At 41.1% G+C, this 26,131-nt stretch overlaps 2 protein-coding genes across 2 annotated transcripts in view; one reads left to right on the top strand and one right to left on the bottom strand.

Annotated features, from left to right (window-relative positions):
* LOC128518710 (sialoadhesin-like) overlaps window positions 1-26,131 on the bottom strand; it is a 1,187,000-nt gene that overhangs the window by 298,150 nt on the left and 862,719 nt on the right. The window lies entirely within an intron of this gene.
* On the top strand, window positions 1,599-24,516 carry glis2a (GLIS family zinc finger 2a). The gene is made up of 7 exons (XM_053491691.1): window positions 1,599-1,994; window positions 13,323-13,462; window positions 14,647-14,765; window positions 17,804-17,995; window positions 18,280-18,413; window positions 20,836-20,954; window positions 21,809-24,516. Exons 2-7 carry the CDS (start codon window positions 13,330-13,332, stop codon window positions 22,411-22,413), a joined length of 1,302 nt encoding a protein of 433 aa, XP_053347666.1. The 5' UTR covers window positions 1,599-1,994; window positions 13,323-13,329; the 3' UTR covers window positions 22,414-24,516.

Here is a 26,131-nt window from a genome sequence, read left to right as displayed (position 1 = left end):
GTCACTCGGGTGATTGGTTGCACTCATCGCGTCGTCCCCGATGGCCTTCTGAATCATCCAAATAGTTTGCATGAAGGAATGTTCAAGCTTAACGCTAAATTTGAAGCAGATTTGTTGCTCTACTCGCTCAATCATTTTGTATGCAATAGCCACGCAGTACACATGCCTACTCGGCTAGTGACTAGTACAGTGAATTTGTCATTGTTCATGAAAGATGCATTTCAGTCCACTATCCTTGGCTGCCAGGTTACATACAGTATATTATAGTAGTAAACCGATGTCATTATATTAACAATGCTTGGATTATGGACAAACCTCATATGTCACAGTCATGACATGGTGGCTTAATGGTTAGCCCTATCGTAATCACTCGGGGTTCGATTCCTGCCTCGTGTCTGTGTGTGGAGTCTGCTTGTTCTCCCTGTTCTTGGTGGGTTACCTCTGGGTACTCTGGTTTCCTCACACAGGACAACAATGACATGCAGATTGAACTAATTGGTGTTTCAGTAGTGTGTGACTGTGTGTGTGTGTGTGTCCTGAAATGGATTGGCACTCCGTCAAGGGTGTACCCTGCCTCGTGCCCTAAATCTCCTGGGGTAGGCTCCAGGCCCCTCGCGGCCCTGTATAGAGGACGAAAAGCTATGGACGACGATGAGATGAGATCTCACTTAACCATAGTGCCGCAAGAGGCATTTGATTTTTTTTATTAAAATATTATTAGAATAAAATAAAATTGACATCATGAAATCTGGCAACATGTCACGTTGGACAGTCGTCTTTAGTTTAGAAACGGATCCCTAATTTTGAAATCTAATAGAGTTCACCTTTTTTGTTGATTTGCACTTTGTCTTCTAGTGACTGTTCGTCAAATGTGTTTCTTATTTATTTAGTACTTATTAATGTTAATGTGTATTTATTTTTATATTTGTACTTTGGCCGGAATAGAACCCAGACCCTGAAGGGGTCAGTGCTAACCCCTACGCCACTGTGCCGCCCCTGATTGTGATTTGATTGAAAAAGTTTGAATTCTTCCCAACTGACTGCTCACATACACTTATATTTGTGTATTAAATTAGAATTCTTCGTTGAAGGACATAAATATAACCATATTTGGTCACCTGATGTCATTGTAGAAAAGCTCTATTGGTCTACTGGTTTATTTTGACTGTTGAAAGCGTTTCGAATTGTCCAACCACCAGGTGGCGCGCGTGGACAATTAGAATTTTTTTCAATAAAAAAGGAGTACTTCATATAATATTCATAGACATATTTCCTCTTAAAATATTATCCTAGTTATAATGTTATCTTATTTTTTAGACTACTGTATCGTTCTTTTATTTTACTTTATTGTAGAATATTGCGTTAACCATTAGCAATACGACGCGCAGCTGGCTGTATCTCAAACAGCTCCTCATAACCTATTTAGGTGCACTTTATTAGGGAATAAATTCGATGGCGTTTCCGGCACTGCGCGCACTATATGGTGTTAAATGGCGTGATTTGGGACACAGCCTGCGTTCAGCGTTGACCGTTGACTCTCCAGCGGTCACGTGTCCAGGGCGCGCGGAGGGAGGAGAGTCAGACGGCAGCCGCACGCGAGAAAGAGAGAGAGAGAAAGCGAGCGAGCGAGCACACACGCACGCACGCACACGGAAACACTTGACAGGCGTCGTGCACGAGCGATGCTACTCCGTTATTCTAGAAAACTGAATCTGTTTTTTTATTCTTTTTGTAAAACCTGATTTTTTTTTACTTTAAATCAGACGAAATTAGACAAGTTCTAATTAACTACCAGAAGGCTACAAGTGGCCGAGAAGACAGAATTTAATTTTAAGATTTGTAATTGATTTATTCTTTTATTTCTGGATTTTTTTCGTTTTTTTTTCTTTCAATAGGAATTATCATCATCATCATCATCATCATCATCAAGTGTCCCAAATCCTCTAGAGGGAAAACAACGGAGCGATCTGACCGACTAAACCCATCCACAAAAGGTACAAAAACAAACCAAACAAAACCAAAATCCTAAAAGGTAGGTTACAATCTCACACAAAGCACATTAGAATGTTTTTTTTTTTTTTTAGATTAGAGAAACATCTGTCCAGCTGCCTGACATTGAGGCTCAATCCCCAAAGCTCTATTAGCTAGCAGTGTTATATGTAAGCTTTAGCCTTCCGTGTGCGCGTGATGCGTCTCCTGTCGCGCGTGAGACAGCTACAGGTGTAACAGTTACGCTGTTCTAGTTACATTGTATTTAAATTGTAACCGTCGGTGGCGCGCGCACGAACACGGCCACGACCTAAGGATCTTTCATTAGCCTGTTCGTTAGCATGACATCATGGTGTACTAGTCTCAACATCAGCCAATGAAATGTTCCAGAAGGTTCGACCCAGACTGTTCCATAAGTCCTTTTCCTTAGATTTCCTGAAATTTGGATAAAGAAAGTAAGAACGTTAACAAGGAGGCGTCCAAAAACAGCGTGAGTGGAACCTCGGCAGACAGATTCCTTGCTTTATGAATTTTTCTCTTTAAGAATTTTAATTTTTTTATCGGCATACGAAGCGTTTTTGGCATACGGACGAACGTCATTTTTCCCTGTCAGAATTTTGTGCTACTGGAATATAATGTGTAGTCAGTCATATCTCTGGGTCTGTGCAATGTTCATATTTGCAAATGTCAATATTTCCTGCTTGTTTAAAATAATAAAACAAACAAATAGTATATATTTATATAAATAAATATACAATATATTTAGTTTTATCTAAGGTAGCTTTTTTTTTTTCCTACACATTTTTAATGTTGTCAAAATATAACACCTATAATCTGTAGGTTTAATACTGGTTGCACTGTCTGACAGGTTGTTTTAACATTATATGTCAGTCCACAAGCCACAAAAAAAACAAAAACAACAACAACAAAACTAAAGCATCAAGCCACAAGTCGACAGTAGTTGTTAGACTATGCGAATGGGTGGGGCCCTAAAGAAACATGGTGCTTTTTGGCATGCACAAGCGCAGTAGGCTTGCATAGGACAAATTTATAGAACACTGGCTAAGTCGCGTGTACGTCCGGGAGCCGTGCAAAACTAGTTTGCGTCAGTTTTTTTTTTTTCCAGTCAGGAAAAGCTGTTTCTAAAGACCCACAATACCAATGTTGTCTTTGGCATGCGTTCAAAAGCTATGTGTGTTTTTTTTTTTGTAATATTGGCAATATATATGCCCTGCTGATAGGGGTCAGTGGTGGCTCAGAGGGTTAAGGCTTTGAGATACTGTTCGGTGGTTTGAGCCCTTGCTCCACCAGGTTGTCGTTGTTGAGCCCTTGAACAAGGCCCTTAACCATGTCTGCTCTAGGGGTGCCGTATCATGTCTGTCCCTGTGCTCTGACCCCAACTATGCTGGGATACGTGAAGAAATAATTTCACTGTGTGGTAATATAGACGTGACAAATAAAGGCTTAACTTAATATTTTTGGGTGGGTGAAACAGATCATTTGCATTTTCATTATTTCTCAACAGAAAATTTGTACCGCAATAAGAATTTTTGCTTTAAGAACTCCAGAACAAATTAAGTTTGCTAAATCTCCGGGTCATTGTTAACAGATGAGCTGGCAGCCCTTGAACAGTCATTGAACAACAACAACAACAACAACAACAAAAACAGAGTAAGTCTTAATTCTCAGAGTAAGTAAGTCACTGTCAAACTGTCACAGTGAGCTATGAACCAATAGAGCATAAAAAAATCTAACGTGAGGCATAAAGCAGTAAGAAACAGGTGCAGATGATGACAGATAATCAGGCTGCTAATTAGTATACGGCTGGAGCAGACGAGAGGGGAAACGAGGTCGCTGTTGAGGATGGTAAATAAACAAGCAATTTTTAAATCATGTCTCTTTCCAGCTCGTTGATGTTAAACGTTTTTTCCCATTTCTTATATCTATATAATTACATTTCATTTAATGTAATATATGTAAGAAATGAGGTGGGGCTCCAGCGCTTCAACCTGCCTGGATATGAAAGTACGTCATAACACAGTAGTACGCATCTATTCTTCCTCTTCTTGTTCTTGTATACCATAGCGGACATACTATTTAGTACATTTGTAATAATGTGTAATAAGCTGACATGCTACATAGTACACACTCTTCTGGTAAGGTCTTAGAAGGTATTTAGTACAAAAATGGAGACACAACGTACAGTAGATTGACTTTTATACTACATACCTTATTGGTCAAAGTGCCGTCTAAGTTTCTGCTGCGCTACTAAAGCAACATCTGCAACAATACACAGCAGCATACGGCTTTCAAATGCATCGGCATACGAATGAACCGAACCCATCTCCAGCTGTCATTTTTCCCTACCTCATCATCCCTATCGCTATCATGCTGTTGGCAGAAGTGTCTAGTCATATCTTTCAGTCTGTGCTACCAAATCAATATTTCCTGCTTGTAGTTTGCAATGTTGGAAACATACCAAGAAATATGGGACGATATAGTTTTATATAAGGTAGCATTTTTCAGCATGGTATCAGAATATGATCCCTAGAGGTTTAATACTGGTAGCACGGTCTGACAGGTTGTGTAACATTATACGTCAATCCACAAGACATATACAAAGCAATATTAAAGTGATAATAAATAAACCCCCCCACAAGTCGAGAGTAGTTGCGTGGATTTATGTGCGGGGCACTAAAGCAGAGACACGTGGTACTGTTTGGTATGCACAAGCACAGGAAGCTTGGGTAGACTGATAGGTAGGACAAATTTATAGAACGCCGGCTAAGTTGAATGTACAAATTCTAAGTTGTGCCATTCAAATCTGGTTTTGCGTCAGTGAAAGGGCAAGTGAAGCGAGTTTCTGAATTTTTTTCAGTCAGCGAAAGCTGTTCCGAAAGAGTCAACTCACGATACCATCGTTGCATTCGGCATGCGTTCAAAAGCTACAAGTTTTTACAAGTTTTATTATTTTTTTTGTAATATTGGTACTATTTTTGCGTCAGTGGAACACATTATCTGCATTTACATGATCTCCTATGGGAAAATGCGTTTCTCTTAAGAACGAATTAAATCTGTATGCCGAGGTTTTGCTGTGTGTCTCGGTTGTTGTTAACAGGTGAGCCGACAGTACATTAATGATCCAGAAACAACATCAACTCTAGCAAGTCTTGTTTTTTACACTGCAGGGGGTTTGAGAGCAATCATAGCAGTTTCCGAAAAAATAAAATAAAATAATTGTTAAGTGACCTATGAATTATTCAAGCATAAAAAAAACAGTCTTCTAACGTACTGTAAGGCATGATCCAGTGAGAAACAGGTGCAGATGATGACAGATGATCAGGTCGGTGATTAGTATACTGCTGATGCTGAACACTGAGTGGCTGGAACAGACGAGAGGGGAAACGAGATCGCTGCTGAGGACGTTACATAAACAAGCAATTTTTTATTTTTTGTCTTTGCAGATCGTTCATGTGAAAACATTTGCTTCCATTTCTTACATTTAATCATCATTTTGTTTAGTTGAATTTTAATATGAAGAAATATTAAGGCTGGGCTAATCCTAGGGTAACCCTACTATAGTTTGCTATCTGTTAAGTACGTTAGTAATGGAAATAAAGTATTATGGGATGTACAGCGAGGTGAGGTGGACTCTAGTGTAGAGTTGTGTAATAAGCTCACACGCTACGTACAGTAGTACACACTCTTCTGATAAGATGTTAAAAGGTATTTCGTACGTAAATGGAAACATGACGTACAGTACGTCGATTATTATACCGCGTACTGAATTGAGGAAAGTGCCGTCTAATGCACGGTTCACGGTGAAGTGACGTATCGCTTTGATGTAGCGTTCAGTACGCGAGCGTGCGATTCGATAGTACGTAGCTTTTTTTTTTTTTTTCCCGTTGTCGGGAAAGAGCTGGTTTCTTAGCAACAAGTCTTTTGGCCTGAAAATAAGCCAAAACTGCAAAGCGGTAATGATGCAACTGAGTGTAAGAGCGAAGCTAGCGTGTGCAAACCAGCAGCCAGGGAAAGAGGAAAAGCGAGGCGAAGGAGAGATCTCTGACATGCCTATATGACTAAGTGTGTGTGCGTGCGTGTGCGTGTGTGTGTGAGACAACTCAGTCGGTAACATTAGGAAGGTCATCAGGTTTAGGGGTTTGGTAAAGCATCACAGAAAGACATTCTTTTCTTCTGAGACATCAAACCACCTCAGCTCCTGTGTGTATGTGTGTGTGTGTGTCTCTCTCTTTCTCTTTTTCTCTGTCTTTTTCTCTCTCTGTCTCTCGCACACGCACACACACTTTCACGTTGTGGTCCCTGCAGGGCGATGTATTTCCAAAACAAACACGCAGAGAATTCCTCTCCCCCCTCTCTCTGTAAAAAGGGGGGAAGAAAAGGGGATGGAAAATATAACCTGGGAGAGAGAGACAGAGAGAGAGAGAGAAAGGAAAGTCTAGTGGAGACCTTCTCAGGGCAGAAGGACAGACAGTGTGTGATGACAGAGGATTTTTCGGATCACCTCCGGCTATATTATTGTACCTCTCAAAGTAAAGGCAACACACACACACACAGAGAGAGAGAGACACACACTTTCACTCGGCATGTCAGCCCTGCAGCTGGTTTTTGTTATTGTTTATGAGCTTGGCGCATTTCCTTGCATTTCTGTTCCACACAAAAGCACATTGAAAACAAATTGAGTGAATCTGCTGCACACTGTGGAATGTATATAAATGCGTGTCTATGTGTGTGTTCAGATTTGGAGGGTCGACAGGAAAGGAAAAAAAAAAAAAACACAATCACTGAAGAAGCAGGATTGTTCAGAAATGAGCTACTTTATAGCTTCTCAGGATTACTGAGTCCCAATGCGGTTTGACTTATTTTTTTATAATCTTTTTTTTTTTTTTCATTTTTAGTTCGATTTTCATGACTTTCCATTCACGTCAGTGTCTTTTTCCTGAGAGCGAGGCTCACACGGGGGGATGAAGCAGTAGCCCAAGATCCTCGGACCGGCTCAACATCATGTGCGGGATGTTTTTTATACATAGTCTTTTTTCTTTTAACATACAGTCATTGGTTTTTGCACCACAGTATGTTTGAGATGAAATCTAATAAAAGAAAAAACATGCAGCAGAGCTTCAAGGAACTAATTTTACGAATTAAGATAAATGCATGGTTTTAAATCATGTGTAGTCTGCCTAAAGACTGAATAGACCCCTGAACATCACACGGCACCGGGTCTTTCATGGGCGGGTCTTCAGGTCCTGCTTGATTTAAAGGCCTGGTTTAGTTTTATTCAGATCAGGACATCAACTGGTCTATAGCAGAACTTGAGACTTGAAAGGCTCAGGTTGCTTTTGAGTCACACAGTCCACCTGCATTATAATGAGTTTTTGAAGCAGATCGTCCACCAGACATACAGTCATGTTCAAAGGTTAGTACCCTCTCTTTTAATTCCAGGTTTTATATGTAAAACATCATAAGATTATCTGATCGTAGCTGGTCTCAGTATTAGGCAAATACAACCTGAAAAAAAAAAAAAAAAACCACCAACATAACTGTTTTACAATGCCATTAGTTATTTTTATAAAACTGAAGACAAAAAGGCAATACTAAGTACCCCCTTTATACTTCCTCAAGATGTAAGAGGGTAAGTTGCAGCCAGATGCTGCTTATCATTAGCCCTTGATTAATTGATCATCAGCAGGTGTGCAGACCGTCTATAAAAGCAACAAAAGGTTTTGGCAGGTTGCTGTTCTGGAGCGTTCTGGTGTGTGTTAACACAATGCCAAGAGAGGAAGGAAAAAAAGCATAAGCGATGGTTTTAAAGAAGCAATTGTTACTGCACATCAATCTGGAAAGGATTATGAGAACCATTTCCAAACAATTTGGAGTTTAACGTTCTACAGTGAAAAAGATTAGTCAGTGGAAAGCATTTAAGACAGGTTGCCAGTCTTCCCAGGAGTGGACGTCCCAGCACATTCACCCCAAGGTCAGACTGTGCAATGGTCACAGAAATGCAACAACAATAACAAAAAAGCTACTCAGGTCTCAGACACTACAGGCCTCACTGAGCATGTTACGCGTTAAAGTCCGTGACGGCACAATTAGAAGAAGACCGAACAAGTACGGGTTGTTCGGAAGGATTGGCAAGAGGAACCTCTTCTGAAAACACACTGATCAAACCATAAGACATCTGAAACAATGATGTCTAGACCAAAGTAGAGTTGTTTGGCCCTAATGTCCAGCGCCATGTTTGGGGAAAACCTCAGTCATAACCACTGTCGGGCACGGTGGTGGAGGGGTGATGATTTGAGCTTGTTTTTTTGCAGCCACCAGACCTGGTCACCCAAAGTATTCTAGAGGAAATGTGACGCCATCTGTCCGACAGCTAAAACTCGGTTTAAACTGGGTCATGGAACAGGATAATGCTCCGAAGCACACCAGCCAATCAACATCAGAATAGCTGAATTATAAAATAATGAAGGTTTTAAAATGGTCTAGTCCAAAGTCCAGACCTCAACCCAACTGGAATGCGGTAGAAACCTTTAGTGAGCTGTGCATAAAAGAATACTCAAAACAACCTCAATGAACTGAAGCAAAGTTGTAAAAAAGAACGAAGCAAAACAATATGAGAGACTTATAAAGTCATACAGGAATCGATGACCGCAAGTTATTGCTGCTAAAGGTGGATCTACATGCTATTAAATCATGATACTTAATATTGGCCACTACAATTTGATGACTTTACATAGAAAACATAAAAAAAGAATTAAAACAGGCAGTCTTTTCGAACATGGCTGTATATGCTTTAGCATCCATCATCCTGCACCACATCATCAGTACTGTATGTTTAATTCAATGTAAATTTGGCAGAAGTCTTCATGCAGTCTTACATTCATCTCATCTTATATCTGAACAGTTGAGGGGTGATTGGCTCGGGCAAGTGGTAGCTTGGTGATGCTGGGGAATGGAACCCACAGCCTTCTCATTACTAGTAGTAGCCCAGTTTTAACCACCCTGCCCCTGGTCCCACTGGTTACCGTACACCTCCCTGCCATGGCCCTCCAGGAACCCTAACGTTGGATCACTGACTAGGACCTTTTGATAAATAGTTTGGATGACTTCGATAAAATGACGTTGAGATAATGCTGAACGCAATGTTGCAACCACAAAACAATGAAATTGTAACCTTAATTTGGAGCATTTAGGTTTTTTGAACAGGGTTTAAGAATTATGATCAGAGATTAGCACACGCAACAGCTTCTCACGTCACGCATCTCTTAGTGTTATAATGTTACCTCTGTTTTATTTCCTTTCAAAAATATTACCGTGCATCTTGACTCCCAAATTATTGTACTGCAATATGTGTTTGTGCCGCTCATTGTTATGTACTGTATGAGCATTTACTAGCATCAGCAGCATGTCCGCTAGTGGAACACCAGGGAAGTCAAGTCCTGAGTTCAAGTTCCACTCAGGCTATCTGTTTGGTATTAATATTGTTTTTAAATTGTTTTTGCAGGATTGTATTCAGTGCATCCCGTTTTCACATAGTAGACTTTGGTTTAACGCCATTTCATCAAAGTCAATTCAACTTTTAAAAGCATCCTAATACTAACGTTGTCCCAGCACCCATAACAGTGACAAATTAACATCACCACAAACCAGAAATTCCTGCTGATGGTGTACTTTGGATCATGAGCAGTTCCTTTCCCTATCCGTACTCTTCTTTTTACATCTTTCTGGTACAAGTTAATCCTTGTCATTGAGGCTGTTGTCTAAAAACAGTACCCTTTTTTTTTTTAACCGTTGTTGACGGACTCTAATCCTTTACCTAATCAGATGGTCCTGGACTCGGCTGAGGCAGACACTTCATCTCTGATGACTTATTTCTGCAGTCCACTCCTGTTAGCCTCCAATTAACAGAAGTGGACTCTATTAACTTGTACATATCTTCTGTTATACTGAACTTCCAACCTAATAGCACACAGCATGACCACACATCAATCTCTGCTACAGTATATCCATCTGATATTGGCTTAATGAGGATGCGTTGCCTGTTGAATCTGGTTCCTCTCAAGGTTTCTTCCTGTTGCCATCTCATGAGGTTTTGCCCTTGCTTGCTCAACAGGGACAATTTGATCACTATTATCTTTACCTACAGTAAGTCCCCTATATATGAACATTACAGTTACGAACTTTCGAAGAAACGCACAGTACAGTACATGCGTTTATGGAAATTAGATTGCATGTCCGGCGGACATCGTCACTTGTGTGCAGCGAGCATCTCAGGATGTCTGGAAGCGGGTGTGAACGTCCCACAATATTCACCCCAAGTTCAGACCATACAATGCTCAAAGGAAAAAAAAACGCTAAATCTCAGACGCCACAGACCTCAATGAGCATGGTAAACGTTAAAGTATAACAATTAGAAGAAGACTGAACAAGTACAGTTTGCTTGGAAGGATTGGCAGGAGAAAACGTCTTTGGTATTAAAAGAACATGGAAGCACTACTGAGGTTCACAAAAAAAAACACTGTTCAAACCATAACCGAGCGATAACGATAGAGACAAAAGTAAAAATAATGATAGATACGAAGCGAGGTGACAAGATGGCAGACATCACATCATGTCTTTTAACATAAATCGTTCAAACATCGGCACGATACTAAAGAACAAGGACGGGATGATGGAACTTATACTGTGAGTTAGTATCCTAGAACCTAGACGATGTTTGTTGGATTTATGAACAAATTGGACTTACGAACGAGCTCTTATTCGTATGTTGAGGACTTACTGTACGTCCCCACACTTTTTTAAATTATTTCTATTATTTTTTGATTCTGCGAAGCTGCTTCACGACATGAAACTGAATGGAATTCATAAATTCTTCACGGTTTAGAGTCTCATCAGTGGTTTACATCTCGTGGTGAAGCCTTCCACTGACTGTTATGAAAACGCCTTCCTCCTGATCTAACCAGGGGATTTTCTTCACCAGGGAAAACTCTCATCATCCACCCTGTTTTTTTATTCCTTTCCCAAGATCTTCCAGACCTTTCGGCGTTCCTGAGCTAATTAGTGTGATTTAGCCAGAGCTAATGCTTTTGTGATCTCACTGATGGGTTTTGTTTAGATTTTTTTCAGCTTAGCCATAGCTTGCTTCTTCGGCGCTCCCAGGACTGTTTGCCATTTGTTTGCTTAGCTGTACGCAGCATCGCACCTGGGCCTTCAACAGCTGAGCAGCGCTTCGATATTCGGCGTTTCTTTTCTCGGCTGCAACATACCGACCCAGGTGTCCTGGAGATACGTTAAGAAACCTGTCACTGATTGCAGTATTTAGGCTAGATCATGCTTTCCTGAAGCTTGCCACCGCTTCGACTGGAAGAATGTCTGGTCGTTCCAGAGGAACATCTGAGTTTGGACTGAAAATTAAAACCACAAGTGAAAAAAAAAAAAAACGAAAGGAAGGAGGGGTGAATTTTCATCTCTCTTTTGGAAGCTGTCGTGTCTCTCTCATCAGCGCTCATTAGTCAGCTCTGCTTTGTGCTCAGACCTCATCCTGTTATGCATAAGAGAGCGTGTGTGTGTGTGTGTGTCGATATTTGCGTGAGCGAGCCACTCCTTTATAATAGGAGACACTTGGATTGCATGTGGCTTACAGACCATGTGTGTGTGTGTGTGTGTGTGTGTGTGTGTGGACTGAATATGGGCAGTGCATCAGAGCTTTGGAAGGAAGGAGTCACTGCCGGTAAAAGAGACTGAGGGAGGGAGGGAGAAAACACGAGAATGTTAAATATGAGACATCACAAGTAGAGAAGATAAACATTTACACAAACCCGTCGGTGTGTGTGAGAGAAAGAAAACCCCGAAAAAATCCAAACGTAAAAATCATTATAGAAAAACGTACAGGGACGGAGAGTCAGAGTCGAGGTGGTGAAGACGGGTCCAAGCACGAGATGTCGTGAAGCGCGGAGAAATGAGAGGGGAAGAGAGGGACAAAAGGTTCAGAAAGTGGTGCGAGAGGTGAAGTGAGAGATGGAGGGATGGAAGGAGGATGCAGAGGAGAGGACAGATGAGAGAGAGAGAGAGAGAGAGAGAGAGGATAAAAATTGGTTAAAGTATAAAGAAAGGGTTAGAAGGTTTATAGTGGAGGATAGGAAAGAGAGAGAGAGAAAAGAAAGAAAGAAAGAAAGAAACAAGCTACAGGTAGTTTTTTTTTTCTTGCAAATGATACAAAAACACCCGGAGAGCTCTCTCTCTCTCTCTCTCTCTCTGTCTCTCTCTTACACACACACACTTCAACACTTTTCTGCAGCGTCTTTATTTTCAGCGGTAGTCAAAGTTGTATTGTGTTTAGGGTTGAGACTCTGTGAGGGAACAGTGAGCCCTAACGGATCAGTTACTTCAGCTCGTGTGTGTGTGTGTGTGTGAGAGAGAGAGAGAAAGAGTGCTGGCGTGTTGGAAAAGCAGGGAGGCAAAGTGAAGGAGGGGAAAAGTAACTGGCAAAAACACAGGAATGACGAGGGAGGAGAAGAAAAGTGCAGGGAGGAAAGAGAGCGAGAGAGACTGTGTGTGTGTGTGTGAGTGTGTGTGTGTGTGTGTGTGTGAGTGGGTTGTGGTGGGTACAGAAAAGAAAGAGGAGAAGAGAGAAAATGCGAAAGGAGTGAGAGTGTGTGTTTCCAGGGAGTGGCTAGCGAGACCGTGAACGTCTGCGTTCCTAAACGGAGGGGAGTTTCCTTGGAGAGGGAGAAAACCTCAGCAGTTCGAGTGTGTGTGTGTGTGTGTGTGTGTGTGTGTGTGTGTTGGGCTTAATGATTAAGTCATGTGATACCGTTGGGAACAAAAATCCTCCAGCAGTGCCACTGAGTGGAAGCAAAAACAGTTTTAAAAAACATTGCGAAGCAAAAAACTTTACCAAAGTGTGGTGGGCATAGTGCACTTAGTGACCTGTTTTACTCACACACACACACACACACACACACACACACACACACACACGTACGCGGGGGCTGCCTGTGGATATAGGCCAGATGCCGAGAGAACTGTACATCATCAGCATGCGTGATGGGGGATGTAATTGCGTGTGTGTGTGTGTGTGTGTGTGTGTGTAGCTGGTACTTGTCTAGCAGAAAGAAATGTAAATCACTTACAGTCGCCTGAAGTAAATTTAGTACGTCTTTTTCCAGCTGTTTGCGTGCAGACTTTGAGTGAGGGAGGGACGTTTTTGCATGCATGTATATGTATATATGTGTGTGTGTGTGTGTGTGTGTGTGTGAGAGGAGAGAGAGAGACGTTTTGACAAAAACCTATTGAATTTTCTTTCTGTTCCACAGACACGCCATGCTCTCCTTAGACGAGCCGCTGGACCTGAAGGTCTCCTCAAACCGGGACAGAATGCACAGGACGTCTATCTGCGCCCCGCTCCGATTCGCCCGAACCAGGGTACCCCGCCCGTCACGCAGCTCTGACACGGGTCTGTGAACACACACACACACACACACACACGTATTCATGTGTAAGCATTAAAGCTGTGTCTGTTCATTTGCACATGAATAAAATCTGAGTGACTGTAAATACAAACGAGGGTTTAATTAGTCATATATTCATAAACTAGCGTTAGTACGCGTCGTTAACCGGAAAACAGTTTGTAGAAATAGTTAAAAAGGTTCAACGCTAAAAATTATTTGCTGATCTTTTTGTAATCAGTGATATTATTATTATTATTATTATTATCTGTGTGTCTCTCTGTACAGCAGAACTCTCTGTCTCACTTAATAACACAAAGAAATCCCATTCTGTAAGGTTGAGTATCTTACGCCTTGTTTAAACTGAGTTGTCCTTCTTTGGTGGTCAGACAAATACACTCCCTGTTCGGTAATCGGAGAGTGAATCACAGATGAGAAATGGAAAAAGTAGATAAAAGGACAAAGATGAAGTTTTGTCTTAAAACCACTCCAGCGTGTTAAAATTCACTTATACCACTTCAGCGCTGTTATTTCAGCCAAAGTGAAAATATGAACTAATCCCAGTAAAAATATTCACTTTATCTTTTCTAATTAATATCTATTGGTGCAGGTGTTTGTTTACATTGAGACAGTAGCGCATTAGTAGATTATTTTAAAGTAGATTATTAGATCCAGCATATTACTGTTCATAACATCGCTTTTACTCAACATGTTGATGTCACTGATGGTGCAGGTTAAACTTCAGGCAGAGATCCAAGTACTGCAGAAGTTTCATTAAATTCTGTCTAGCGGTCGATTTGAGACGCGTCCACAGTTTGACGCATGCGCAGTACGCTGTTAAAACTTGCAGTTTATAATCTGGCACAAAACGTCACTTCTATTCGACATATTGATTTCATTTATGGTGCAGGTTTAACGCCAGGCAAATACTGAAGGACTGGCAAAGTTTCATCAAATTCTGTCCAGCAAGTTTTGCGCGATGCTGACACAATCTGGCTAGACTTGTTTTAGGTTCTCCAGTGTATGAAATGTAAAGAGATCATTGAAAGAGCGAGTTCTGACCACTTTTTTATTTGATTCATACAGATCAAACAAAGGAAGTAAACACTTACGTAACACCTACATGCTACAAACAAACCCATGTTTCATTCCTGTTTTTTTTTTATTTTTATTTTTAATTTTGTCTTAATAGATATGTCAGACTCTCCCACATCCTCGAGGCCAGACCTCAGTGCGTGTCCCTCCTCGTCTCCTCCCTCTCCTCAGCACTCCTCTTCCAGCTGCGGTCCCCTGTCGCCCCCTCAGGCCAGGGTGAGATTTAACACACACCCATTACGGACAACAAGGACATTAAACACACTCACTCCTGGGCTGTGCTCCAGGATTGGCCTGCACACACACACACACACACACACACACATAAACACACTTTCCTGATTCCCCATCGCCGTGCTCAAGTCAGATCCTGTCCTTAATCGGCTGAAGGGAAGATTGTTCCAGCGGTTTCTTGGGTTGCTCGAGGGATTGACTCGTTAGCGTGGGTTTTAAGGAAGAGCAGTTACCCACAAGGCTTTGCTTTTTATAAATGATGCAATTTCCAGATTCAGTTTTATTCATTCGCACTTGCTAGGAAGTTGCACGCGAGTTGTAGTTAATAAGCAAGCTAATCCGCGCACTCGTCAACGTCAGTACGTGCGGCATCTGAAGATGTCAGTTATTTATTAATTTAATCACAACACAAAACTCAATTAAACAAAAAGCAGACGTTTTATTAGTTGCATAAGTGTCCACTCTCGTGGAGTCAACACTGTGCAATCACACCGGCAAGTATTCTGGGATATGTCTCCGTCAGCGTTGCACATCTGGATCCTGATGTCATGCCCATTCTTCTTGGCCAAATCGCTCGAGTTCTGGATAACACCAGTTTAAAATCTAATCAGATTCAGGTCCCTGGCTTCGATTTTTGTGCTTCCTGACATACTCAGGTTCTTGGATTCGAACCGTTCAAGGTGAACTTCTGCTACAGTTTCAAGTCGACCAGAACAAGGTGTTCTTCCAAGGTTTCGCTGCATACGGTTCTGTCCATTATCATCTCAAGGTTTAACCTGTTGAGGAACAGAAACTCTGATGATGTAGTGATTCCACCACGATGCACAATGCTTTATTTTTTTTCCTCAACATTTAATTCAAAAAGTGGAACTGGAGTATATCAAAAGATTACAGTATTAAATTTTAAGATAAACGCCGTCTGTCTCTGTCTAGTCCAGACTGCTGACTTGACAATTGTCCAGAAGATGATCACTGACACCCTCCACAAGGAGAAAAAGGCGAAGCTTATTCATGGAAAGTTGAACGAAAGGAAAAAGTAGGGTAGGAAAATGGGATGTTTTTGTGGGATTTGCACAAGCAACAGGGCCTTAAGAAGATGTTCAAGGAAAACTGGTTCAAGATCTTGGGAGAGCTTGACAAGGAGTGGTGTGAGGCTGGAGTCAGAACATCAAGAGCCGGAGAAATAGGCTAAAACAGTGGCATTTTTAGTATCAGTCCATTCCTGAACCAAAGACAACTAAAAAGAAAAAGAACTGGACCGTTTCTCAGTGGTCCAAAAGAGTCTAGAACATCCCAGAGTCTAGAGAAAGAGTGGAGAGGCACAGAATCTGAGTTGCTTGGAGTGTACTGTGTTAGTTTCCACAGTCTGTGATAATGTAGGGTGCCATGTCATCTGCTGGTGTTGGTCAATTGGGTTTTATCAAGTACAGTCAATGTAGCCGTCTAGCAGGGGATTTTTGAGCTCTTCATGCATCCGTCTGATGACAATCTTTATGGAGATGCCGCAGGACTCAACACCTTCCCACAGGTCCAAAACTACCACTAACTGCTTTGCTGCCCTAGATTGGCCGGCCAACTCGCCTGTCCTAAACCCTGTACATAATCTGTGGGACATCGTCAAGAGGAAGATGAGAAACACTCGATTTAACATGCCACACTGATGCAGTATTTCGTGATAAAAAAGCCCTGACCGAGTGCATAAATGAACATAATTTATTTATTTATTTATTTATTTTTTAAACCTTTTTGGATTGATCTATAGTATATATATATATAGTACGTATTTGATCACCCTGTGATTTTGCAAGTTCTGTTCCTTAGAAATCATGGAGGGGTCTACAATTAGGTATTAGCATAGGTGCATTTCCACTGTGAAAGACAGAATCTAATATGAAAAATCTGGAAATCACATTGTATGATTTTTTAACAATTTATTTGTGAATTACTGTGTCAAATAAGTATTTGATCACTTGCTTATCAGCCAGATTTCTGACCCTCAAAGACCAGTTATTTTGCTTTTAAAGCCTATGCTACTTACGGAGGTTTTCCTGGCTGTGTGCTTTGGGTAATTGTCATGTTGGAAGACCCAGCCACGACCCATCTTTAATGCTCTGACTGAGGGAAGGAGGTTTTTGCCCAATATGTCACAATACATGGCCCCGTTCATCCTCTCCTCAATACAGTGCAGTCGTCCTGTCCCCTGTGCAGAAAAACACCCTCAGAGCATGATGCTTCCAGCCCCATGCTTCACTGTAGATATGGTATTATTGGGATGATACTCATCATTCTTCTTCCTCCAAACAGGGCGAATAGAGTTAAGACCAAAAAGTTCTACTTTGGTCTCATCTGATCACAGGACTTTCTCCCATGACTCCTCTGGATCATCCAGAGGGTCCCTGCCAAACTTCAGACGGGCCTGGACATGCAAGATTTTAAACCATGACGTCTTAGTGTATTACTGATAGTAGCCTTGGAAACGATGGTCCCAGCTCTCTTCACGGCATTGACCAGCTCTTCCGGTGTAGTTCTGGGCTGATTCTTCACCATTCTTAGCATCATTGATACCCCATGTATCTACTTAGACTTTGGCTGATTGTACTGTAGGTGCACAGGTGTCTTTATGACAGCTAGCGACCTCAAACAGGTGCTACTAATTTAGAATCATAAGCAGAGTGTAGCTGGACTATTTAAAAGCAAAATAACAGGTCTTCGAGGGTCAGAAATCTGGCTGATAAGCAAGTGATCAAATACTTTGTTAAAAAATCATACAATGTGATTTCTGGATTTTTCGTTTTAGATTCTGTCTCTCACAGTGGAAATGCACCTTTGCTGTAAATTGTAGACCCCTCCATGATTTCTAAGTAAGAGAACTTGCAAAATCACAGGGTGATCAAATACTTATTGACCTGACTGTATATTATAATATTTTGAGATATAATAATCATTGAAATCAACACAAAAAACAGCTTGCTTTATAAAATATACCTCCACACACAAATAACCTCGTCTTTCACACACAGGATTCAGAGACTATGGGTTACCTGGAGGGTGAGGCTTCTCCTCCTCCACGTCCTCCAGGATTCCAGTTTTTTCTACCAATCGGGGCAGGGGGCAGCCTCCTCCCACCCAGCTCTATACTCAGCGCTCAGCGCTGGGACAGACGCGATTCTCCTGAACCGGCGGAGGAACAGCTCGCCTGCCGCTGGCTCCGGGTGAGCAAGCCGATTTTCCTTGAGCCTCAGTTAAGCATTTGATACTGTACTTCTCTGTGCATCAGTTGCTCACAGAGTAGTTTGAAAAGCAAAACACAAATAAACTACGTCTGTACTTAGTTAACTCTCTGGGTCCAATTAAACAATCATTAAACTATAATAAATAAATACATAAATAAATGCACATGTTTTTTTAGTAAAAAAAAAAAAAATCCTTCCATGCTCTAATGACCCCTGGTGGAAGTTTTCACACCTCCATTTTCTCTGTCTGCATGGTTCTGTAGTGCCATCTGCTGTTCGAATGCCTGCAGGATCTGGTGGATCACGTGACCGAGTCCCACGTGAAGCCTGAGAGGAGCTCAGGCTACTGCTGCCACTGGGAAGGGTGCGCGCGCAAGGGCCGCGGCTTCAACGCCAGGTGACTGGATATTCTGGTTCAGACTCAGAAGATGCATCTTAAATTGGTTTTAAATTAAATACTAACACTAACCAGCAAAGTAAAATACGCATACGACACAAATAAAAGACTTGAAAGATGAACAGGAAAAAAAACTTTTAAAAGTTAAAAACAATAAAGCAATATCATTTGAGAGGGAGTGGCATTGTGCTGAACATCAGCACAGATGTCGGCACAGTCCATCAGGGTGAGCGCTTCCTTAACATTAGTTTAGAGGGAATAAACAGTATACTGGAGGAATGTACAGTATACTGTAACTGTGTGCACACTGGTGAGTTTCTGACCTAAAACAGTCACAAACTCCATCATCATTAAGACCTAACCAGACACTACGTGGGTGGTCATAAAATTTTAACATTTGCCCAGTCTCCAGAAATTAATACGTTCATAATTTTTTTTTCTTGTTTAATAAAACACCCCTGCGGTTCAGTGTCTCACAATGGCACTAGTGGGTCAAAGACGGACCTGGTTGAAAAAATAGAAGCGTGCCTTCTTTATGACAACACGGCAACACGGGTACGAAATTCTGCTACATCCCCTCTACTCTCCTGACCTTGCACCGAGTGATTTCTTCCTTTTTTCTTACTTGAAGAAACCACTTAGTGGCAGGCCTTTCATGATGACGAGGTGATTACCGAGGTGGAACTTTTCCTCAAGAGCCAAAAAGAAGGCTTCTTTGAGGAAGTCTTCTTCTTGGCTCTAATAAGACTTCTTTTTGTCTCTTGAGAAAAAGGTCCACCTCTGTAATCATCTTGTCATTATCAAAAGCAGCTCATTCATTGTTTGGAGAAGCGTGTTGCCTCAGGTGAAGAATTTGTAAAGAATGACTAAATCTCACAATCAACTGTAATTTTTATTACATAAATTTTCCCTAGAAATAATAACAATTTTATGACTGCCCCTGGTTGTATTTAGTTCTTGGTTTATAAGTTTTAGGCTCACATTAGCTTTTACCTTCCTGCCCGCATGCCACGCTTCCACTTTTCTCGCACACCTACTCGAAACAGCCAAAATGGGTACGTGAGGACACAGATCTTACTTTTTAGAGAAACACCTTCTGGTCTGAGGAAACAAAAATGTAACTGTTTTGCCATAATGGACGTTATTATATCTGTCGAAAAAATGGAGCACGGGGGTGGCAGCATTATGTTTTCGGGGTGCTTTAAAACAGAGATGGTGACATGAGGAAGGAAGATTATGTGCATATATTGAAGTAGATCTCAAGACAGCAATCAAGAAGTTGCTTGCAAGAAGAAAACTTGGACATAAATGGTTCTTTCAATTAGACAGTGACCCCAAGTGCACTTTTAAAGTTGTGGCCAAATGGACAATAAAATCAAGGTATTGGAGTGGCCCTGACCTCAATCCAGAAGGAAATTTGTGTGTAGAACTAAAAAAGCATGTGTGACCTAGGAGGCCTACAAACCTGACTTAGTTACACCAGTTCTGTCAGGAGGAAGGGCGGGGGGGGGGGGGGGGGGGGCGGGGGGGGTCAGCTAACTATTTTAGGGAGATTGTGGAAGGTGATCAGACCAACAATTTCAAGGTAATGCTACTAAATACTTACTAGAAATAAACAAATAAATGCTACTATAAAGCTACTATTATTTTAACATTTCATATATAATGAACCTGCTTGACATAAGACAGGGAATGGTTACTGGGATTAAATTAGCAATTGTGAATTTTTTTTTTTTAACTTTTTGATTTTATCGTAGTTCGACTATAATTGTAATATTCGTTGTACTTAACGTTTTAAACTTCTCCATATTTGTTTTTCACGATGTAGTGACTTAGCAAAGAATAAAACAACTTGGGGGCATGCTTTTACAGGACAATTATTATTATTGTTGATTATAAAAAGTTTTGAAGTGGTTTGGAGACCAATTTGCCCACAATACTATTTGGTATTTATTGAAGGATGACTCATTTTTGTTAAAAAACAAAACAAAACAACAACAATGTAGTTTAATTCAAAACAAGTTATCTTTTATAGTTTGCCTGGAAGCATGTCATCAAGAATTCTATAAAGTTAAAGCTATGAACTAGAGCATCTTCTACATCTTTAAAGAAATTTTTCAACAGTCCATGGAAAACCATTAAATTGGATATTATTATTGAGAGTTGTTTGCAGGAAGCAACGCTCTGTTTTCCCCAGTACACAATGAGGGTAGTTCCTCGGGCAAGTCTGGGCTCGAGCTCGACCTGGTTTTTGCTAATCTGCCATCAATGAATATTGAATAAAAACAAAACAATCTGATACTATCTAAAAAGGAAGTCTATACACGAAGAAGAACACATACTGTAGATACAGATATGTATGTCAAGGCATTTTAAGTGAGTGCATATCCAGTGTACTAATAAGACCATGTCTCTTGCGTAGGTACAAGATGCTGATCCACATCCGCACACACACCAACGAGAAACCCCACCAGTGTCCTATCTGTAGCAAGAGCTTTTCACGCCTGGAGAACCTCAAAATACACACGCGCTCACACACAGGTGAGACAGAGACACTCGGCTTACACCATGTCCCAGTTGACACACGCATGAGTTGTTGTCCTTTAGAGCGAGGCTTGTCGCAGTTTTGTCCGAGTCGTCGGTTACATATGCGCATGCATGCAAAAAGACGTAAAGTTAACACTCCTTTACCATGTTTCAGTAACTCACCTTCTTACAGCATCAGATCTTTAGTTTTAATCAAGTGTTTCTCAATAAACAAGTAACACTTGATTAAAACTCCTCAGGAGCAGACAAGGTGAAGGGCCTCGCCCAAGAGCCCAACAGCGGCAACCTGGTCTTGACCCACCGACCTTCCGATCAGAGTAACTCTGAGCCACTACTGCCTCAAGGATTATCCCATGCTACGTTAATGTTGTATTTCCCAGCGTTGAATGGTTTAAACATGATTTTGTACGAGATTCTGTTAAATCTGAGTATTTCCAAACTTTGATGTAAGGTCCAATCTTCCATTTGTTTTTGTGGGAGTTATGATGAACCCAAGAGAAAGGGTTTCCCTGGCTTTCTTGCGTACTGGAAGTGTACATCAATTGTCACATGGAGGTAGGGATAGCTCAGTGGTTAAGGTGTTGTACTACTGATCGGAAGGTTCCAGATTTAAACCCCAGCACCACCAAGATGTGCCACTAAGATGCTCTAGAGCAAGGCCCTTGACCGTCACCTATTCAGATGCTTATTGAGATAAATGTAAGTCGAAAACCATTGATGAAAATTAAAACCTTTCCTTTACAGTACAATCTCATTACACTCCTTCTCATTCTGGTTGTAACATTGGCTTTTCCTTCAGTCGTTCATCATGTCCCCACTCCACCTTTCTTTCTTGTTTTTTCATTCAGGAGAGAAGCCGTATGCGTGTCCGTACGAGGGTTGTGGAAAACGGTACTCCAACTCCAGCGACCGCTTTAAGCACACACGTACACACTACGAGGACAGACCCTACTGCTGCAAGATGGTCGGCTGTCCCAAGCGCTACACAGATCCCAGTTCCCTCCGTAAGCACATCAAAGCTCACGGCCACTCCGTCTCGACAGGTCCCGAGCCGACGGTCACAACCAGCGATCCTCCGACCTCTCCCGCTTCAGGAGCCAGAGCTCATCTGGTGTTGCCCGGGGCCGCACTGGCTCTTCTGCATGCCTTTACAGGGCCACTCATGGCACTCGGTGCCTCACCACTTGATCTCTCCATGTCTGCAGGGCACACGGGGGCAGAGGCTGTGCTCCGTCACAACATCATGGCTCCAGGGCTGGGCAAGGCACCTCTCTTCGACCCTTTACTGCTTCCATCGTTTGGGCTGGAGGCCAAACAAAGGGTCTTAAAGGAGAAGGGTGCCGATGATGAGGATGAGAATGAGAACAGGGAGGTAGAGGAAGGACGCAACGCTTTGTCCTGGGTGTTTGTCCCGCCGGGTATGATGATGCTCAAGCAGGCCATAGTCAGCTAGACCAGGATCATGTCGGAAGTCACGTGATCTGTAAAAATGGTATAATCAAAAACATGTAAACCACCATCATTCATAGATTCATGCTCATCTAGCTCATTTTAAAATCTTGACGCGATTCGAGTTTTTCGAAGCACATTCTAATATAACAGCATATTTCGGGCAGAAAACATAAGAAACCTGCAGTATTTTTCTTTGCGCTATAAGCATTTTCACATCCCTTCAGACGTGTATGGATTAAGATACGATCCAGTACTAATTTGAATTTTAAACATCAGTCGTGTTTAACAAACACAAATATGGTTTTTGCACATCCTCCTTCCTGCTAGGAACAAACACTGATTTAGCACTAATTGTGATCTAAAGACCCACAGTGACCAAACAATGAGTACGCAGTACGCAGGATGCAGTGTGAGATAAGAAAGTTATACTGTATGTATGTGCGTGTGTGCGTATACACCTTCCATACTTGTCTAGTTGTTTGATCAGCTGCCACAGATTATGTGTTAACAAGAAACTGAGAATATGAATGACGACGATCTCAAACAGATTCAGAGTGCAGGAATGCGGAAGTTTGAAACCTGCCTACTGGTATCATTACTGGATCCTGCTAACATTTAAAGATAAAGGTGTTGTGACGTTAAAAACCTCCGGTAGAATTACACAGGGCAAACAAAAACCCAAGTTGACAGTGTTTCTTTATTTACGAAACCACCCTAAGCAAATCATTATTATGGGAATTTAACGTTATTGCAAATTCTTATCTCTTCGTGCAGTTACAGTTCCGCCCCCCCCCTTCATACTGACAGCTTTCACCAGGAAGGCGACAAAAAAAACAGTACGAGGGCCATTCTGATACCAGATGATGGTCTCTAATGACCAGCTCCTAACTAGTTTTGCACAAACATTGTCATTACCTCCATGACCGTCGTGTTGTTCAGTGAACAGTTCAAGTGCCTTTATCATGAGCTTATTGCTGTGCTTTGTAATAATCGACCGACCCGTGCATGTAACGGCAGCTTAAAGTGGTCTCTTTCTTGGACATATGCTTTTATCCATAGGCATTTTCGTGCCGTTTTCAAGTACTCTCATATATTCCGCCTGGCCAAACAAACAAACAAACAAACAAAAATTTGTTTTGATTACAAAGCGCAATCTGATGGCCAAGTCATGTCTTTCATCATTTGAGTCTTGGAATATACCCGTGCCATCAGGAGAGAAAAGCTCTATAGATGTGATAACTTGGTCATTCAGGTCGCCAGCTGACTTTATTTTATTGCCACGATGCTGAGTCTAGACCTGAGCAACTGAAGCAACCCCAGATCATAACACTGTCTCCAGAGGCCCCTGTGCATGATGGGTGCACATCGCTTTCTTTCTTTCTTTTTTTTTTTGGCCTCACTGTCCAAACAGTGGAATGTCAGTAACACCTTACACTTAGGATTAGATCAGCTAATAAGCTGACATTTGTTTTCTGAGACAGAAATGCAGTTTTCACAAGGTGAACTGGGTGGCAGTATTTAATTAATTCTATGCAAATTACGTTAGCAGTGCTGTACAGCGACACTTGCAGAATTGGAAAATGTTTAACTATTACTTGTTAGGGCACGTCTATGATGCAGTAAAATCAAGTTCCCCAAATATGACATGGGATTTCTTTTTACATCCCCAACACAAAACATAATGAGAGTCATGTAGGTATGTACACATGGTTTTATTCAGTATTTTGTATGGCTTTGTGTCTGATGGTAAATCAGGCATTTACTGCTGAAGGAGACCACTGGACACTGCTGTGACTTGCACCAGACATGCTGCAGTCACTTCTAAGAACTTCTAAGCCTTTTCCCAAAAATCAGGTGTATGTGCAACTGGTTACACAAAGCTACACCTGTACGTTAGGCATTCCAGATGTTTTGTACACTATATGTATGTATGAAGGAACTTAAATGTCACGTATGCCAATATGTGTATTTTTCCCGACATGTGTTCTAACAATGAGCATGCAGATTGTTTCAAAAAGAGATATTGTCATGCAAGATTTTGACAATTATGATAATGACGATGACTGGCAGCGTCTAATAAATTAAACAGAGGCATATAATAAAGAAGAAATGTGACTCCTGTCGTGTGTTGCAGTACGACCACTATTACACCACGTTCCAGAGACTGAAAATGAGCGTACTTTCGACTCTGAAAATCGAAACATGTTGAAGGATGTTCTCGGTTCACACATTTGAGAATTTCAATCTGTACACCGCATACATTTACATATTTTCTGTGAAAAGTTGCCTCACAAGGTGTGCACACTAGGACGACCTCCTATACAAACTTCTGTCTGATGTGGTTGAGTGCGCTTCCATGAATTTAAGATCCTGATGAACCAGGTAAGATCAAATCCATTGGAGTATCACGGGGAAGGAAAACCTGACCTTTAACATGGTCATGATTACAGATGAGCATAAATTTTATTGTATATTGAAGTAATCGAGAATATTAAATAATTAAGAAATGCATTTTTCCTTTTTTATGAAATGGATGTCCCTTTTTTGTTTGTATTACATGAGATGAAATATTCATTAGATGTAAATTACCTCTTAACCCAGAAATCCTCCTTGACAACTCTGGACGGTCTCCTTATCTCCATGGTCTGTGACAGCTCGTCAATGTGGCTCTGTAAAGCATGAACTTTCCACAAAACCGCAGGGATTGTAATTAGGATAATCATGTTTATTTAGCCTACAGGCTGTTTGTTTGATACTCATGATATAATGGATTGGTCAAGGATCATAAATGCATGCCGTGTTTCCACAGGTTTGAAAATATGCTTGTGGGTTAGCCAGCGGAACAGTCCGTATTATCTCCAGCACGAAAGTGTGCTCTCTCAATAGCAGAATAAACAAGTCCGGTACGGAGTGGTAACACATAAGAGACCTGTTCGCTACTAGTTCTGATCACGGATGGCATTGTCATAAATACTATGAACCTTAATCTGATATTGCTTCGTATTTCTATGCTAGTTTACCAAAAAATTTAATTTTACTAGTAAATTAAAACCAAGATATCTTCAGGATGAGGATCCAATAAGCAGTCATGATAACTGGAAGACAAAGATGTTACGCTGTGGATGTTCAGTCATAAACGTCACTTGTTCGCTTGTTGTAAACCTGTATCAAGGAGTTTTGTTGCACAAAACAAACATCCCTTTCATGCATCAGGTTACACACAGTTTAATTCTGTTAGAAAATGCCAAATACCCCCTGACTAATGCTATTAATGAAGAACCTCAAACTATAGAGCAAATTCTGCCAAGATTCTTAATAATCTTTTAATTAAACCAAAAGCTACTAATGTACCCAGAACCTTCGGCTTCGGAAAAGGTTCTGGAATATCCTTTTAAAGCTTTAGGTAAATAAAATCTACATGGCTTAAGTTTTACAGTCAGGTCCATAAATTTTGGAAAAAAATCCATATATTAAACATTCAAAATGTGAGCAAAGTCAAGGTCTTAAGCTTTAATTCAAGGAATTAAAGTCATTTTATATAAATTCAAATACACACATTTTCACGAGCTCATAAGTAATGGGACAACCTAACAGATATGAGATTCCTATTGTCTTCTCAGGAAGTTGTTCTTTGCCACTGCCACCCCCAGCTTGCTCGTTGGGGACAAACTGAAATCATATTTCCTCACATTTGTCATATTTCTTACCATATTTCTTTT

Source organism: Clarias gariepinus, chromosome 3, assembly GCF_024256425.1.
Source record: "Clarias gariepinus isolate MV-2021 ecotype Netherlands chromosome 3, CGAR_prim_01v2, whole genome shotgun sequence".
NCBI classification, from domain to species: domain Eukaryota; kingdom Metazoa; phylum Chordata; class Actinopteri; order Siluriformes; family Clariidae; genus Clarias; species Clarias gariepinus.
The sequence above is the reverse complement of the archived record's forward strand: the minus strand, read 5'-3'. Positions and strand labels throughout refer to the sequence as shown.